Source organism: Miniopterus schreibersii (assembly GCF_964146895.1).
Source record: "Miniopterus schreibersii genome assembly, chromosome: 4".
Taxonomy (NCBI): Eukaryota; Metazoa; Chordata; class Mammalia; order Chiroptera; family Miniopteridae; genus Miniopterus; species Miniopterus schreibersii.
Genome location: NC_138105.1, coordinates 82444415 through 82458321, shown reverse-complemented (window position 1 = coordinate 82458321; position 13907 = coordinate 82444415). Strand labels below are relative to the sequence as shown.

The 13907-nt window shown below is 37.7% G+C and overlaps 1 protein-coding gene across 1 annotated transcript in view; it reads left to right on the top strand.

Annotated features, from left to right (window-relative positions):
- Window positions 1-37: 37 nt before the first annotated feature.
- Window positions 38-13907, top strand: part of DCTN4 (dynactin subunit 4) — a 28492-nt gene continuing 14622 nt past the window's right edge. The window contains exons 1-5 of the mRNA XM_081135731.1: window positions 38-573; window positions 2660-2730; window positions 5006-5184; window positions 10384-10427; window positions 12465-12572. Coding sequence (XP_080991857.1) covers window positions 439-573; window positions 2660-2730; window positions 5006-5184; window positions 10384-10427; window positions 12465-12572 — 537 coding nt within the window. The 5' untranslated portion in view covers window positions 38-438. The remainder of the gene's footprint in view (window positions 574-2659; window positions 2731-5005; window positions 5185-10383; window positions 10428-12464; window positions 12573-13907) is intronic.

Below are 13907 nucleotides of genomic sequence, written 5' to 3'. Positions count from 1 at the left end.
TGACTCTCGCTTTGCAATTCCCCGTGGAACTCTGTCCCTGAAACCTTCCATCCACCTTCGGTTCGCCTGGCAGGTGAGGGTGGAGAGGCAGCTGCCAATAAAACAAAAGAGCTGCCTTCGTCTCTGCAAGAAACCAAAGGAGAGCGCGGAGCCTGTCTGGACCCGCCCTGGGAGTCCGTACCTGACGACAGAAAAGGCTGCGCTCGGCACAGGGCGCGGACTCTCCGTAAAACCGGGAGGCGGGCCGGGCCCACGGCGGCCAGACCAGGGAATCCCTCCTGCGCAGGCGCACTGGGACTCGCGCGGACGCAAAGCCCCGCTGGGTCGGAAACCTTACGTCAAAGTCCACGTCGCAGACGTAGGGGAGGCCGCGGGGAAAAAGCTGGCTCTCCGGTCACGTGACGCGGCAGGAGCGTCGTTGACTCCTCCCTCCCCAAGATGGCGTCTCTGCTGCAGTCGGAGCGGGTTCTCTACCTAGTCCAGGGAGAAAAGAAGGTTCGCGCCCCTCTCTCGCAGCTTTACTTCTGCCGCTATTGTAGCGAGCTGCGGTCGCTGGAATGCGTGTCTCACGAGGTAACGCAGTCGTCCCGGGAAGAGTACGGGCGTTGGGGGAGGGGGAGGCGTTCTTGTTAGTCACCGCGACGGGCGGGGAGGTTCCGCAGGTTGGAGGCGGAGAATCATTTGCCTGCCTTGCTGATTGGCCGGTTTTCCGTCACTCAGATGTGCCCGAGCTTTAATTTGCTCATAATTTGTCACTCGGGAAGGAGGAGCCGCCTTGGGTGCGGCTGAGCGGATCGTCTGGTTTCAGAGCACCCGCTGATTGGACAAACTTGACTTTGGGAACCCCGGCTGCCCCCGGGGGTGGGGTGGGGGGGCGGATGATCATTGGGTGGGTCGGGGAGAAAAAGGTGTGGGCGTGCTTAGTTCATGCTATTCACGCCACTTGTGGGGCTACAGTCTTTCCACGGTTCGTTTGCGTGGGGTGGACGCGGCATTGTCATTCATGCCGCTCCCATCCTGGAAGTTCTGCCTCTACTTTGGCCAGAAACTGGGCCCTTAGACCGCCTGGCTCTGTGTCCTGGCTCAGGCCAAGGCCTGCAGCAGGGAAGAGGTTGGGGTGGCGTGAGCTGAGCGAAAAGCATTTACAAGAGGGCTTGTCATGTAAGAAGCTGGAAGGGTTATCTTCCTGGCGCTTCCCCTGAGAGTAGGGTGCTCTCGTCCTTCACAACAAGTGGGCGTTCGGGGTGGGATTGCTTAGTAGTTACAAGACCCCACCCCATTAAAAATCACCAGATCCATAACTTCTGCAGCGCTTGGCACATCTTCTTTATTCAGTAAGCTTTGGGGATTAAAAGATGAGTAAGACATCAATCCTGCTGTTGAGTAACTCACAGTCTAGGGAAGGAAAAACTGATAGTAATAATAGATGCAGGTTATTCAATACTTTCCATATGCCATATGCTTTACATGATGTCCTTTAATCTTCCTACAACCCAATGGAATGGATACCTTTTTTTTAAAAAAAAAATGATTTTACAGTTAAAGAAATGGACACATAATGTTTGCCCTAGATCACACAGCCAGAAATTTGGGAGTCAGAGGGAGGACTAGGATTTGAAAAGGAGCATCCTGACTTAAAACTTCAGTGAAGATCTCTGGATTGTTAAAAAATATGTATGAAAATCATATCCTGTACTATAAGCCACTTTACATATTATTAATAATAATTTTATTGGGGATGTTTTTTACGATATTAAGAATACTGAGGGGAAGCATTTAAATAATACAAGAAAAATTAATGCCATGTATGTGTAATATGGCATTGATTTTTCATGGATTTTTTCATTAACTGTGTGTGTGTGTGTACCTGTGTGTACCTGTGTGTATCTCCTTGGCAGGTCCACTCTCTTAGATGCTTCCCTGGTCCAGCTCTGCCCTTTCATTTGGTGGTTGCTAGGGAGCTCAGTCTTTATGATCTTTAAGGATGTCTTCACTCAGGACGCTCAGTCTATAACTGCATCTTTTACAGACTGGTGTGTACCTGTGAGATAGAGGCCATTAGGGCTTGGGGAAGGGTAATACCAGTGAGGGCTGGAGCAGTCCAGAAAGTTCTAATGGAGAATCTGTATTGGAGCTGCACGTGAAGGGACAAGCGTAATTTGGAAAAGGGGCACAAAGGAATGCCATATTTTGCCTTTTGTCATGAGTCAGTGCAAGTATTTGTTAGCAATGCTATATTTTATGTTTTGGGAGATTATTTGAGCAGCAATTTTATTGATCTTTTCAAAAATGGTTCTGTTTATAGCAAATGATGAGAAGAGAAACCAGTTTCTATAGTATTTATGTTCAAGTGAATCTGTTCATCTGCAGGTGACTAAAGTTCTAGACTTGTCAAATAGGATCTACCTGCATTTAAGAAAATAATTATTCAGACCTTTAAAAATACAGTGAATTTAAGTTTTATACTGTGTTTTTGAATTAAATACAATAGTAGTTTGGCTCAGTAGTTTAATTTGTTGTTTAAATATATCTAATTGGTTGGCTGTAGCTGACTTCAGTGTAATAATATACCTCAAATTTTACTTTTTGGCAGAGACATATATTCAAGCTAAACTGAATTTCTTTTCCTCTGATTTTTTGATTTCTTGTTTCTTTCTAGGTGGACTCCCATTATTGTCCCAGTTGCTTAGAAAATATGCCATCAGCTGAAGCCAAACTAAAAAAGAACAGGTAAGACCAGGATTCATTTTCTGTTTCTCTCAATGACTTTTGTAATAGCTGGTAAGAAAACACATGGAATTAACTCTCTTTTTCAACTAGCTGTTTTCATTTTTTTTTGCATCACCTTTGCCAAAGATGAAATGTCCTTTGATCCTTTAAATGAACTTTCCATTTTAGAACAGTTTTAGACTTAAGAATTATTGTGAAGATGATACAGAGAATTCCCATTTACCCCACACCTAGTCTCCCCTACTGTTAACATCTTACATTAGTATGGTATATTTGTCTCAACTAATGAACAATACTGGTACATTATTAAATAAACTCCACATTTTATTCAAATTTGTTTAGTTTTTCCCTAATCTCCTTTTTCTGTTCAAGGATCCTATTCAGGATATCCACATTATGTTTAATAGTTATGTCTCCTTAGGCTCCTATTGCTACGACATCCTCTTAGACTTTCCTTGGTTTTGATGACCTTAAAAGTTTTGAGAAGTAATGGTCAGATATTTTGTAGAATGTCCCTCAGTTGGAATGTGTCTGTTTTTCTCATCAGCTGGGGAAATGTGTTTTTGGGGAGGAGGACCACAGAGGTAAAAAGTACATCTCTGAACATATCAAGGGAACATGCTGTCAATATGGCTATCACTGTTGATGTTAACCTTGATTACCTGGCTTTAGTTAGTGCTTGTCAGGTTTCTCCCATGTAAAGTTCCTCCCCCCACCCCCTCTTCTGTACTATACTCTTTAGAAGGAAAATCACTATCACAGCCCACACTTAAATAGTAGGGAGTTGTATTCCCCCCCCATGAGGACTATCTACATAAATTATTTGGAATTCTTTTGCATGAAAGGTTTTTCTTGTCTTCCCCATTTATTTATTTAATCATTTACTTAAAAGAGCAGAATGGGCTTGTAGATATTTAAGTAGTCTCCTATATCCCTTTGACTTATCCCATTTGTTGTGTGTGGAGGGTTGTTTGTTCATTCATTAGATCACTTTCTTACTTCCCCGGTACTATAAGATACTCCAGGCTCATCCTGTATATTTTCTGCCTCACTCCTAGAATTAGCCATTTCTCCAAGGACCCCTGTTTTTTTTTTTATTGGAGAAGGGTATTAAAAACCAACATCTGGGTAGTAGGTATGCTCATTGTTCCTGGGAGCTGTTTGGTTTTTCCCTTGATGTGAAAGTTTTTTGCCACCAGTCACATTCCTACACCCCTATGGATGTGAACCACTATTATTTGTCTTTCCTGTCTCTGAGAAGTATCTTCTGATAAGCCAGACAGTTTTGTATGCTGTCCACACATTAATTTTAACATTTAATCCTCAAAATATCCCTGAGAGGTGGATACTATTCTTATTCTTATTTGAGGATATTATCCAGATGGGAAAATATCGCAGCTCATTGGAGTTATGGAATGGAACTTCAGACCAAGTCGAGGACTGGCAGTGAAATCTTGATAATCTCAGGTGATGGAGAACTTAAAAGGAACAAGGTACAGGGGAAGTGTTGACTGAGCACTAGGAGAATAGTGTCAGGAAGCCCTGAAAATGCGGCACTTCTGAACCATTCCAGTTTGATAGCATTGTTTGGTATCTCTTTCAGCTTCCTGGCACAGCAAATGAGCAGTTATTTTCCAAACCAATTTTCCAATCATTGTATTGTTGCTTCTCAGTTTTCCACTGTGCAGTTGGTCTGTTCTCTCTAAAGGCATAAACTGTGACACTTCTGTTTTTCTCAGAACTCTTTGTGGTCTGTACAAACATAAAAAGAGTCTGAAAATAGTTAACTCCAGACTGTTAACACTGCTTCCCTATGTGGAGTAGATTGGGTCAGGCTCTAATTCTTCAGTAACTTTGGTAATGATTGCCTTTTAAAAAATAATGAATATAATACTTCTGAAATTTTAAAACAAAGTTTGTAAGAGTCTCAGGTGTACTTTATTATTTCTTCTTGCTTGAGAGACACTCCTCCCTTATAGTTCTCTCTTGAATTTCTAACACCTAGACCAATGTCTAGTACCTAGTAGGTGCTTGGTAACATTTGCGGAGTGAATAAATTGTTTTTTTTAAAAAATATATCTTTATTGATTTCAGAGAGAGGAAAGGAGAGGGAGAGAGAGATAGAAACATCAATGATGAGAGAGTCATTGATCAAGCCCGCAACTGGGCATGTGCCCTGACCGGGAATCGAACCCCGATCGCCTGGATCCTAGGTCGATGCTCAACCGCTGAGCCACGCCCGGCCAGGCAAATTGTTATATTTTTTATATCATAGATGCGCCAACTGCTTTGACTGTCCCGGCTGCATGCACACCCTCTCCACCCGGGCCACAAGCATCTCCACACAGCTTCCAGATGACCCAGCCAAGACCACCATGAAGAAAGCCTATTACCTGGCCTGTGGATTTTGTCGCTGGACATCTAGAGATGTGGGCATGGCAGACAAATCTGTGGGTGAGTGGAGTAGACTTCATGAAATTTTGTGAAATTAGCAGTGCCGTAATTATATGCAGATTATTTGTTATCTCTTGGACAGTAGGAGCTGAATTTAGAGTATATTTTCATCAAATCTTCTGCATTCCCAAATTCTCACATTTATGGACAATATTTCATCTGAGACTAGGTTAACTATTTTGTTTCCTTAGAGTTTGGAAAGTAGTTTTATAAATCTGACTTCTAAGAATCAAAACATTGATGCTCTTCATAAAAAATAAATGCTCCTGATCACAAAACACACCATGAACAAAACTAAAATAAAAGTGAAAAATTAAGAAAAATATTTGGATCTTATACAACAGACTAAAGGTAAATAACCAAAAATGAGGAACCTTTATAAATCAATAAGAAAGAGACTCAATGGAAAAATAGGCAAAAGATATTAACAGCTGCTCTCAGAGTGGAAATAAAAATGGTCAGTAACCAAAGTGTGCACACTGAAGAGACCACAGTAGGATTAAAATGATATCTGTCTTCACCCCACACTCTTTTTTCCCAATCAGTGTTCATTGATTTTTAGAGAGGGGGAGAGAGAAAGAAACATTGATGTGAGAGAGAAACATTGGTTGCCTCTCGTATGTTGCCCAATGGGGAACCAAACCTGTAACCTAGGTATGTACCCTGACCGTGAATCAAACTCGAGACCTTTCAGTGTACTGGATGGTGCTCCAACTGCCTGAGCCACACTGGCCAGGGCTTCACTCTTAAGCAACCTTGCAGATTCCATGAGAAGACTCTAACCTTTTTTGAAGTCATAACTCACATCCCACCCTCTCATGTTTCCCTCCTCTCAAATTTTATAGACTTTCCTTTTTATCTCTACTCTTTGTTTGAATATCAGACGCTACCTTGTACTGTTAATATTGTTAATATGTGAATTTTTCAAGTGTTTTCAATATGAGTTCTTTGGGAGCAAAGACCCTGTATCGAATGTATGAATTCTTCATTTGATCCAGTTGATTGGATTTTTGTTTTCACACGCAACTTGTTGAGGCAGTGTTTTTTTTAAAAAGTCAATAAGTATGTAGAAAGATATGTTCAACTTTACTAGTAATCAGGGAATACAAATTAAAAATTCATTAATTTGGTAAAATATTTTATATCTGGTAATAATCAAGTGTTGGCAAGAATATGGGAAAATAGTTCTTTCATACACTACTACCTTGAAAAGCAGTTTAATAACATCTATTAAAATTTTAAATTGCTTTTTTCCTTCTGCCCAGCAATGCCATGTCCCAAGTTTCTATCCTGGAGCATTTAAACATGTGCTCAAGGATACATGTATATATATGTATATGTGTATATGTGTATGTATGTGTATGTGTATACACACACATATACACACACATAATGTTTATCAGTGAAACAAAAAAGTTATGTGTGTGTGGACTTAAAAATTACCTAAGGCATTAATTACCTGATCATCGTTTGAGCCTTTCAGAGTGGAGGTTGCACTTATCTTTATTAGGAAACTTCCTTTATTTTCACATTTCCTTTACTTCGTGGTTAACGTCAGAGTAGAAACACTCTTTATTCAGTCAGTTCAAAATCTTGAGTTGCTATTTATTTTTTATATAAATAGTAGCATTGCTAACTCTCCATTGTCTTTTTTCTTTCTGAAATTTTATTTAATTATCTAAAAACTTTTTAGACTTGTTAAAAATTTCCATTTTTGGATTTTCATAAAAGATTTTAGCTTACTAATATATGAGCAAGCTCATAACAAATTCATTATTCATTCATTACATAACTAAAATGAAGTTAATATGAGTGATGTTTCTTTAGATTCAACCTTGTTCTTAAAAATGTAGTCTTTGATTCTTTTTACTTTGCCTCTTGGTTTAGAATGCATGAGCTCTTGGTTGTTTTTCAGACTTTGTAGATTAAGTTGATAAAATATTCTTCACAAACCAAAAAAGTTAACTAAACAAATATATCTTAGTTTCTTAAAAGTGCTTGTTGGTGGGTAAATATTTCCTGAAATGTGATTTATTTTAGAATGACTCCATAGCATTTTTTTAGATTTTGAGTAAATATTTGTGTGTATATGTTTTAATTTCAATGTAGCAAGCAAGTTGTTTGAATTTATTGATGAATTTAAGTTAAATGTAAAAATATAAAAATTCCTCAAAGTGGCATAGTATATGCCTCAGTGAGTTAAAGTGTATTTTTCCATTTTGTATTCTGTCTCTTTTTAGCAAATTAAAGAAACAAAGTCCACAAATCCAAATAGATTTCTCAGTTTGTTCCTCTGTAAATGAATGTTTATGCTTTTTGGATTATAGCTACTAAGATTAGAGAATTTTTATTTCAGAACTTAAAATCTATGCTTGCTTCTAGAAGTCTCTCTCTTCTAGGGTATCTTGACAGTGATAATTGAGTTCTAGGAGCTCTTAAAAGAGGACAGATAATTCATTTTTTCCATGATGTCATTGGTGTCTGAGGAGCTCTGAAACCACTTTAGTTGGAACTGTTTACAAGTAAGCCACTGTGTCGGTAATGTGCAGAGAAAACATAATGACATTGTCATGTCTCCCAAATTGCGGTTTAGAATAAATTACCAGTTCTAAAGAAGCAATTAGGTAGGACATTCAGATTTTGAAAAATATTACAACTAAAACATTTCTTTTACATAATTATTTTTCATGATTGCCTTTAGGCATCCTTTAAAATATGAGTAATGTAGTAAAGGCTGTTATTACTGCCGTTTTTTGCAAGGGAGTATAGTGACACCTTCAGCAAGAGTCGTTTTTGTTTTGAAAAAAGTTATTTTAACTTAAATAATACACATGTATTCATCCCCCAGCTTAAGAGCATAAATATAACCAAAACGGTTTAAACCGCTTGTGTCGCCTTTCCCCACCACATCCCCTTCCTCTGTCTCCCAGAGAGAGAGTCATCGCGATCCTGAATTCAGTGTTTGTCAGTGTCCACTGCCTGTCTTTATACTTCTCCACATATGTATGTACTCACTAGCAAATCATGTTTTTCAATGTGAAGCAAATGGGAACATACTGTGTGTGTCCTGCTACAACATTTCTCTATCAATATTGTATTTATGATGGTAGTTGATTTCATGCATGACTTACTGCAGATTACTTACTCAGTCTCCTATTAATGGACATTTAGGTTGTTGTCAATTTTTTCCTTTTGACAACAGTACTGTTAGAAACATTCCTGTATGTGTTTCTTAAGTTGATAACAGTAGGGTTTCTCTGCAAAACTAAAAGTAAAATTGCTGGTTTTAAGTTGTGTACTTCTTTAGCTCTCTAAAATGGTTGGCCAGTTTTTCCTCCCACTAGTAATGTATAAGAGTAGACTACCCCTTGTTCTAGAGCCTTGGCATTTCTTAGTAGTGTTTTTCCAAATGGATGGTTGTGAAATGGTATCTCATTACAGTTTATTTTTTCACTTTTTTTATTAGCTTTATTGAGATATAATTTACATATGATGAAGCTCACCAATTTTAAGTGTAGACTGCTATGATTTTTGAAAAATGTGTATACTCATATAGCCACCACCACAATCATGTGACGGAACAATTTTGTCACCCCAAAAAGTTTCCTCAGCCCCTATGCAGCCAGTTTCTTCCCCGACCTGGCTTCTGACCCACTGATATTCCTTCTATCACGGTACTTTTTCCTATTCTGGAAGTTTATATAATTGGAGTCTTGTAGTCCATCGTCTTTTGTGTCTTTCAGTTAGCGTAATACTTTGGAGGCTCACCCAGGTTTTGCTTTTTATTGCTGAGTAGTGTACTTTTGTATGGACATACCACAGTTTGTTTCACTCCTTCTCCAGCTCATGGACATTTGAGTTTTTTCTGGTTTTTGTCTCATGAATACAGCTGCTGTAAACATTTGTCTACAAGTCTTAGTGCGGATATGTTTTCGTTGTTCTGGCGTAAATACTTAAGAGTGGAATTGCTTAGGAATTGGGTTATAGGGTGAGTATATGTTTAACGACTAGAAACTGCCAAACTATTTTCCAGAGTGGCTACACCATTTGGATCCTCACCAGCAATGTAAGGAGAATTCCAGTTCCTCAACAACCCTTCGTGTTGTCAGTCTTTTTAATTTTAGCCATTCGGATGGGTGTGTAGTGATACCTCATTGTGGTTTTAATTTGCATTTTCTTGATGTGCTTATTTGCCATCCATATATTTTCTTTGGTGAAGTGTTTGTACAAATCTTTTGCCTATTTTTTTAACTGAGTTTTTGTCTTTTTATTGAGTTGTAACAATTGTGTATTCTGTATACAACAAGTCCTTTGTTCAATATATGTTTTGCAAATATTTTCTCAGTCTGTGGCTTGCCTTTTTTCTCAGCAGTGTCTTTTGAAGAACACAAGTTTCTAATTTTTGATGAGGTCGAATTTATCAATTTATTTTATAGTTTGTGCCTTTTGTATCCTAGTGAGGAAACACGTGAACCTACGGTCACTAAGATTTTCACTGATGTTTTCTTCTAGAGATTGTAGTTTCAGCTCTTTACATGTAAGCCAATTTATCCATTGCAGGGTAAGTTTTATATGTGTTGTAAGGTAGGGTAGAGGTTCATTTTTTTTGTAGATGAGTGTCCAGTTGTTGCAGCACCATTTATTGAAAGTATTCATTATGGTTTTACTTTCAGCTTTCTGGAATAATCTTTTTCTTTATGACTTGTGCTGTTTGTTTCTTATGTAAGAATTTTTTTCCCAAACCAGGAACGTAAAACAGAATTGCACAGTGTTGCAGATAAGAACAGGGTCTCTGGAGTCAGAGTTTGAATTCTGACTTTGCCATGTACTATCTGTGTGACTTTGTGCAAATTTTTAACTCCCTAAGCCTCAATTTACTCATTTGTAAAATAAGGCTAATAATAAGAGTCCCTACCTCACAGGGTTATTACGAGAATAAAATGAAATGTAATACATTTCAAGTGCCTGGCACAGAAGCTGCACATGTGTTAGCTGGGGCAGTGATCATTATCACCATTATTAGAGAAAAAATTTCATTCTGTGCATTTGGTCTGTATAATTTCTAGGACTCTTTCTTGGAAGTTCTGTGATTTTATGTTTTTAAGTTTTATTTTGTGGCCTGCAGATTGACCTATTTTTGTGAAAATAAAATTATTGAATTATGATTTAATTCTTGTTTAATGTTCTTTTATTTTCCAGCTAGTGGTGGTTGGCAGGAACCTGAAAATCCTCACACTCAACGGGTAAGTAAAGGGTCACTAGAGAAATTATGAAATAAAAGATGGAAAGAAAGACTGAAGATCTTCCATTTTCTCAGTGGATATGGCCTATTTTGGTGTCTATTACACAGAGAAAGTGCTTCTCATTGTAAGACATTAAATCACAACGGCAAGTTTCCTCCCCATTAAGTTAATAGAAAAACCTAGATATAATTTTAGTTCTGTACTCAAGTTGGGAATTGGAAAAACAAAATGATATGTTTTTGTTTTTCACATATCCACCAACTAAGTTGAGGTTCCATTTGTTCTCAAATGCTCTTGAAGAATCATCAACATAGACATTTTAACCCCTGGAAACACCACTAATTTAGAAGATGCCCTTTGACTCAATAGTGGTTTCTTATAGAACCATGACTGGAATATCCTTTAACAGTTCACAGAGAATTGATCTCTGTAGTTATTATACATTAGAGCTGATTTTTTTGCCTCTGGAAGTAGAATGTGAGGAAGATAATGAAATACTATTGAAATGAAGTACATATGTACAATCAAACTGCAAATTAAATAACAATTTATAATTACCTACTATTACATCAGCAAAAATTAGAAATACTAATTGGATGATGGTGTGGGGAATTGGACCTTTTTACATATACTGTTGTTAGTGTCAATTAGTACAAATTTTTTGAGCTCTCAGCAGTGTTTACTTCCTGGATTCTGACCTACAGAAGTACTTACACTTATGTACAAAATATTTGTATATACAATTATTGTTAATTTATGGAGTAGTTACTGTGTGCCAGTTACTGTCCTGAAAAATAGGGATACATGTTTCCTGCCATCACAGAACTTAAGTCTAATGGGAAAAGAAAATCAAATAATCCCAGGTAAAGGAAAAACTAAGTAATGTGAAGAAGAGAAATTGTGCCATGTGGACATTTATTAGGGGGAATTGCAACTAGTTAGATCCATATCTGAGGATGTTGCTAAGGTTTGAGGACAGCAGGCACAGAAGGAAAGAATTCAAGGCAGGGGAACAGCATATGCAAGGAGCTCGTAAGTGGAAGAAACAAAGCAAGTTGTAGACAAGGTGAGGGTGACGAGTGGAGCATAGCATTGAGCGACTGGAGAGAAATTTTTGCTGTCAGATCAGCCTTTAAAGGTTTTAAGTGAAGACCTAACTGGATCAGATTAGTGTTTCTAAAACATAATTGCTACGGAATTGAGAGGACAGGCGTGGGTACCAGGAGGCCATTAAGTCCTATCATAGGAAATGGTTAAACACCTGATAGGACATCTGTGCTGTGTAGTAAGATGCAGCCTTTAAAAAGAATGAGGTACATATATTTGTACTGGATGGGAAGTTTAGGGTACTTTCAGAATGTTAGGTTTTTTCTGTGTGAAAAATAAAAAGACGTGTATCTACTTTTATATATATAAAAGCTGTATGTCTACACATGAGTTTTTTTTAATGTATGCAAAATTTAATATCATACCTGTACCTGTAAATGTGTAAGAAAGATATCTAAACTCTAAAAGTGGATACCTCTGGTCAGGGTAGATTTGGGCTAAAATTAGGGATAAAAGAAAAGTTTCACTTATTTTTTATATTTGTATATTGTTTGAATTTCACAATTAACATATATTGTTTTATGATTAAAAAAATACTTTAAAAATGAAAATGTGTGAGGGAGTGGGGGAGAAAATAGAGTATGAAATGTCTCATTCTTAGATATAGATGGTCCTGTTGCCACGTAGGAAAAATAGGAGCATTTGTGAGGGGAAATAAGTAATGAAGTAAAAGAGCAATGAACAGAGAGCCTGACATTTCCAAGCCTTTTCATTGCCCATTTCTTCCTGTTGGCGACCTTAAGGTTTCCATTTCAGTTCCGAAACAGCATATAATGAAGATAAACTCTCCTTGAAGATGAGGACACATCTGCCACCTTAATAATTTGTCTTCTCCATTTATTATGTGTCTAATCAGTGTCGTTGGTGAATTTCTTATGCTTCATGTTAGGTTTTTCGTGAAACAGATACTGAGTCTTTGCTTTATTGCAGATGAACAAGCTGATTGAGTATTACCAGCAGCTGGCTCAGAAAGAAAAGGTTGAGCGAGATCGCAAGAAACTGGCGCGGCGTAGAAACTATATGCCTTTGGCTTTTTCGGTGAGGACTCAGCACAAAAAGGAGTTTGCATTTCATTGATCAGGACCTTGGTGGCATAAGAACAGTGACTGTTTCAGAAAGTGGCCATTGTCCCCAGATTCCTGAAGGATAGATAACAGAGAGAGGTTCCTCAGATTATAGGTGTTAAGTCCAGCAGTTATGCTTTTACCACATCATTAGTTTTCTTTGAGTTTTAAGGATATTTGTGTTTCTTTCTCCATCACTCCCCTTTCTCTTCTGATTGTTCTCCAAAGAGGCTAATATTTAATTCTGTAGGCACCACAGAACTGTTAACAGCTTTTGGATATTGCAGAAGCTCAGAAGTGGTAGATTTTATATTACTATATATCCCACCTTTGACACCCTGGTAGTAGTGGTTTTCCAGCTCTCGTTATAATTTGGGGGGCACCTTCCCATATTTCTCCAGTATAAAAAACACTGACTTTTACACAGTGTATTTGTGTGGTTAAATAATTAGTAATATATGCCAGTGTAATTTTTGATAGGAAGTGTTTATGGAAGTCGTTCTTTACTAGTTTGTATGCTAACAATCAGAAGCAAGAGATTAGGATTTGGAGCTTTTATTATTGTCCTCAAATTTTATTTGCTATCACAAAACAATTTGGTTTTTTGTGTGTTTGCTTGGAGCCAAGCAGGTTGGTATTTAATAAATATTATTTATTGAATGACAGTGAATGGTGTGTCAAGCACTGTGCTAAGCACTTTACACATACTATTTTATTTATTTGTCACAATAATACTGTGGAATAGAGAGTATATCCCCATTTTACAGTTGAGGAAATGTCTGTATAGGTTAAATAACTTGTCATATAGCTTCTGCATGAGAATTAGTTAAGCCGTTGAAACCCTAAGAATTGGTAAGTTCTGTATAAAAATATCTAGAATTTAATAAAGCATTAAAACTTGAAAAGCATGTACATTTGCCAAAAACTTTAGAGTCCAGTGGTACAAACAGCATATGTATTGGTGTATTTAGGAGAGGGGTTTGAATTAAATGCATCATTCTTTCAGTTTTCCCATGTAACCTGCCCGCTGTATGAGTTTGCTTCTATCTTATGCTGCATTTTTTTTTGTCTCTGTTGCAACCTGCTGCTATTTTGGGGCCTACAGCAACACACTATTCATGTAGTGGTAAGTTCTCTTTTATAACTTGCTAACCCTGAGGAAGTTAGCACGTGATCACTGGTGTTCCAAGAAGACATTCATCATGTGTCTTAGACACTCCACATAGCTCTGGTCTAAACCATAGTTTAGATACTTTTAGATTACTAGTAAAAAAAAAAATCACATTTTGTTCAGTTTTACTATGTTAAT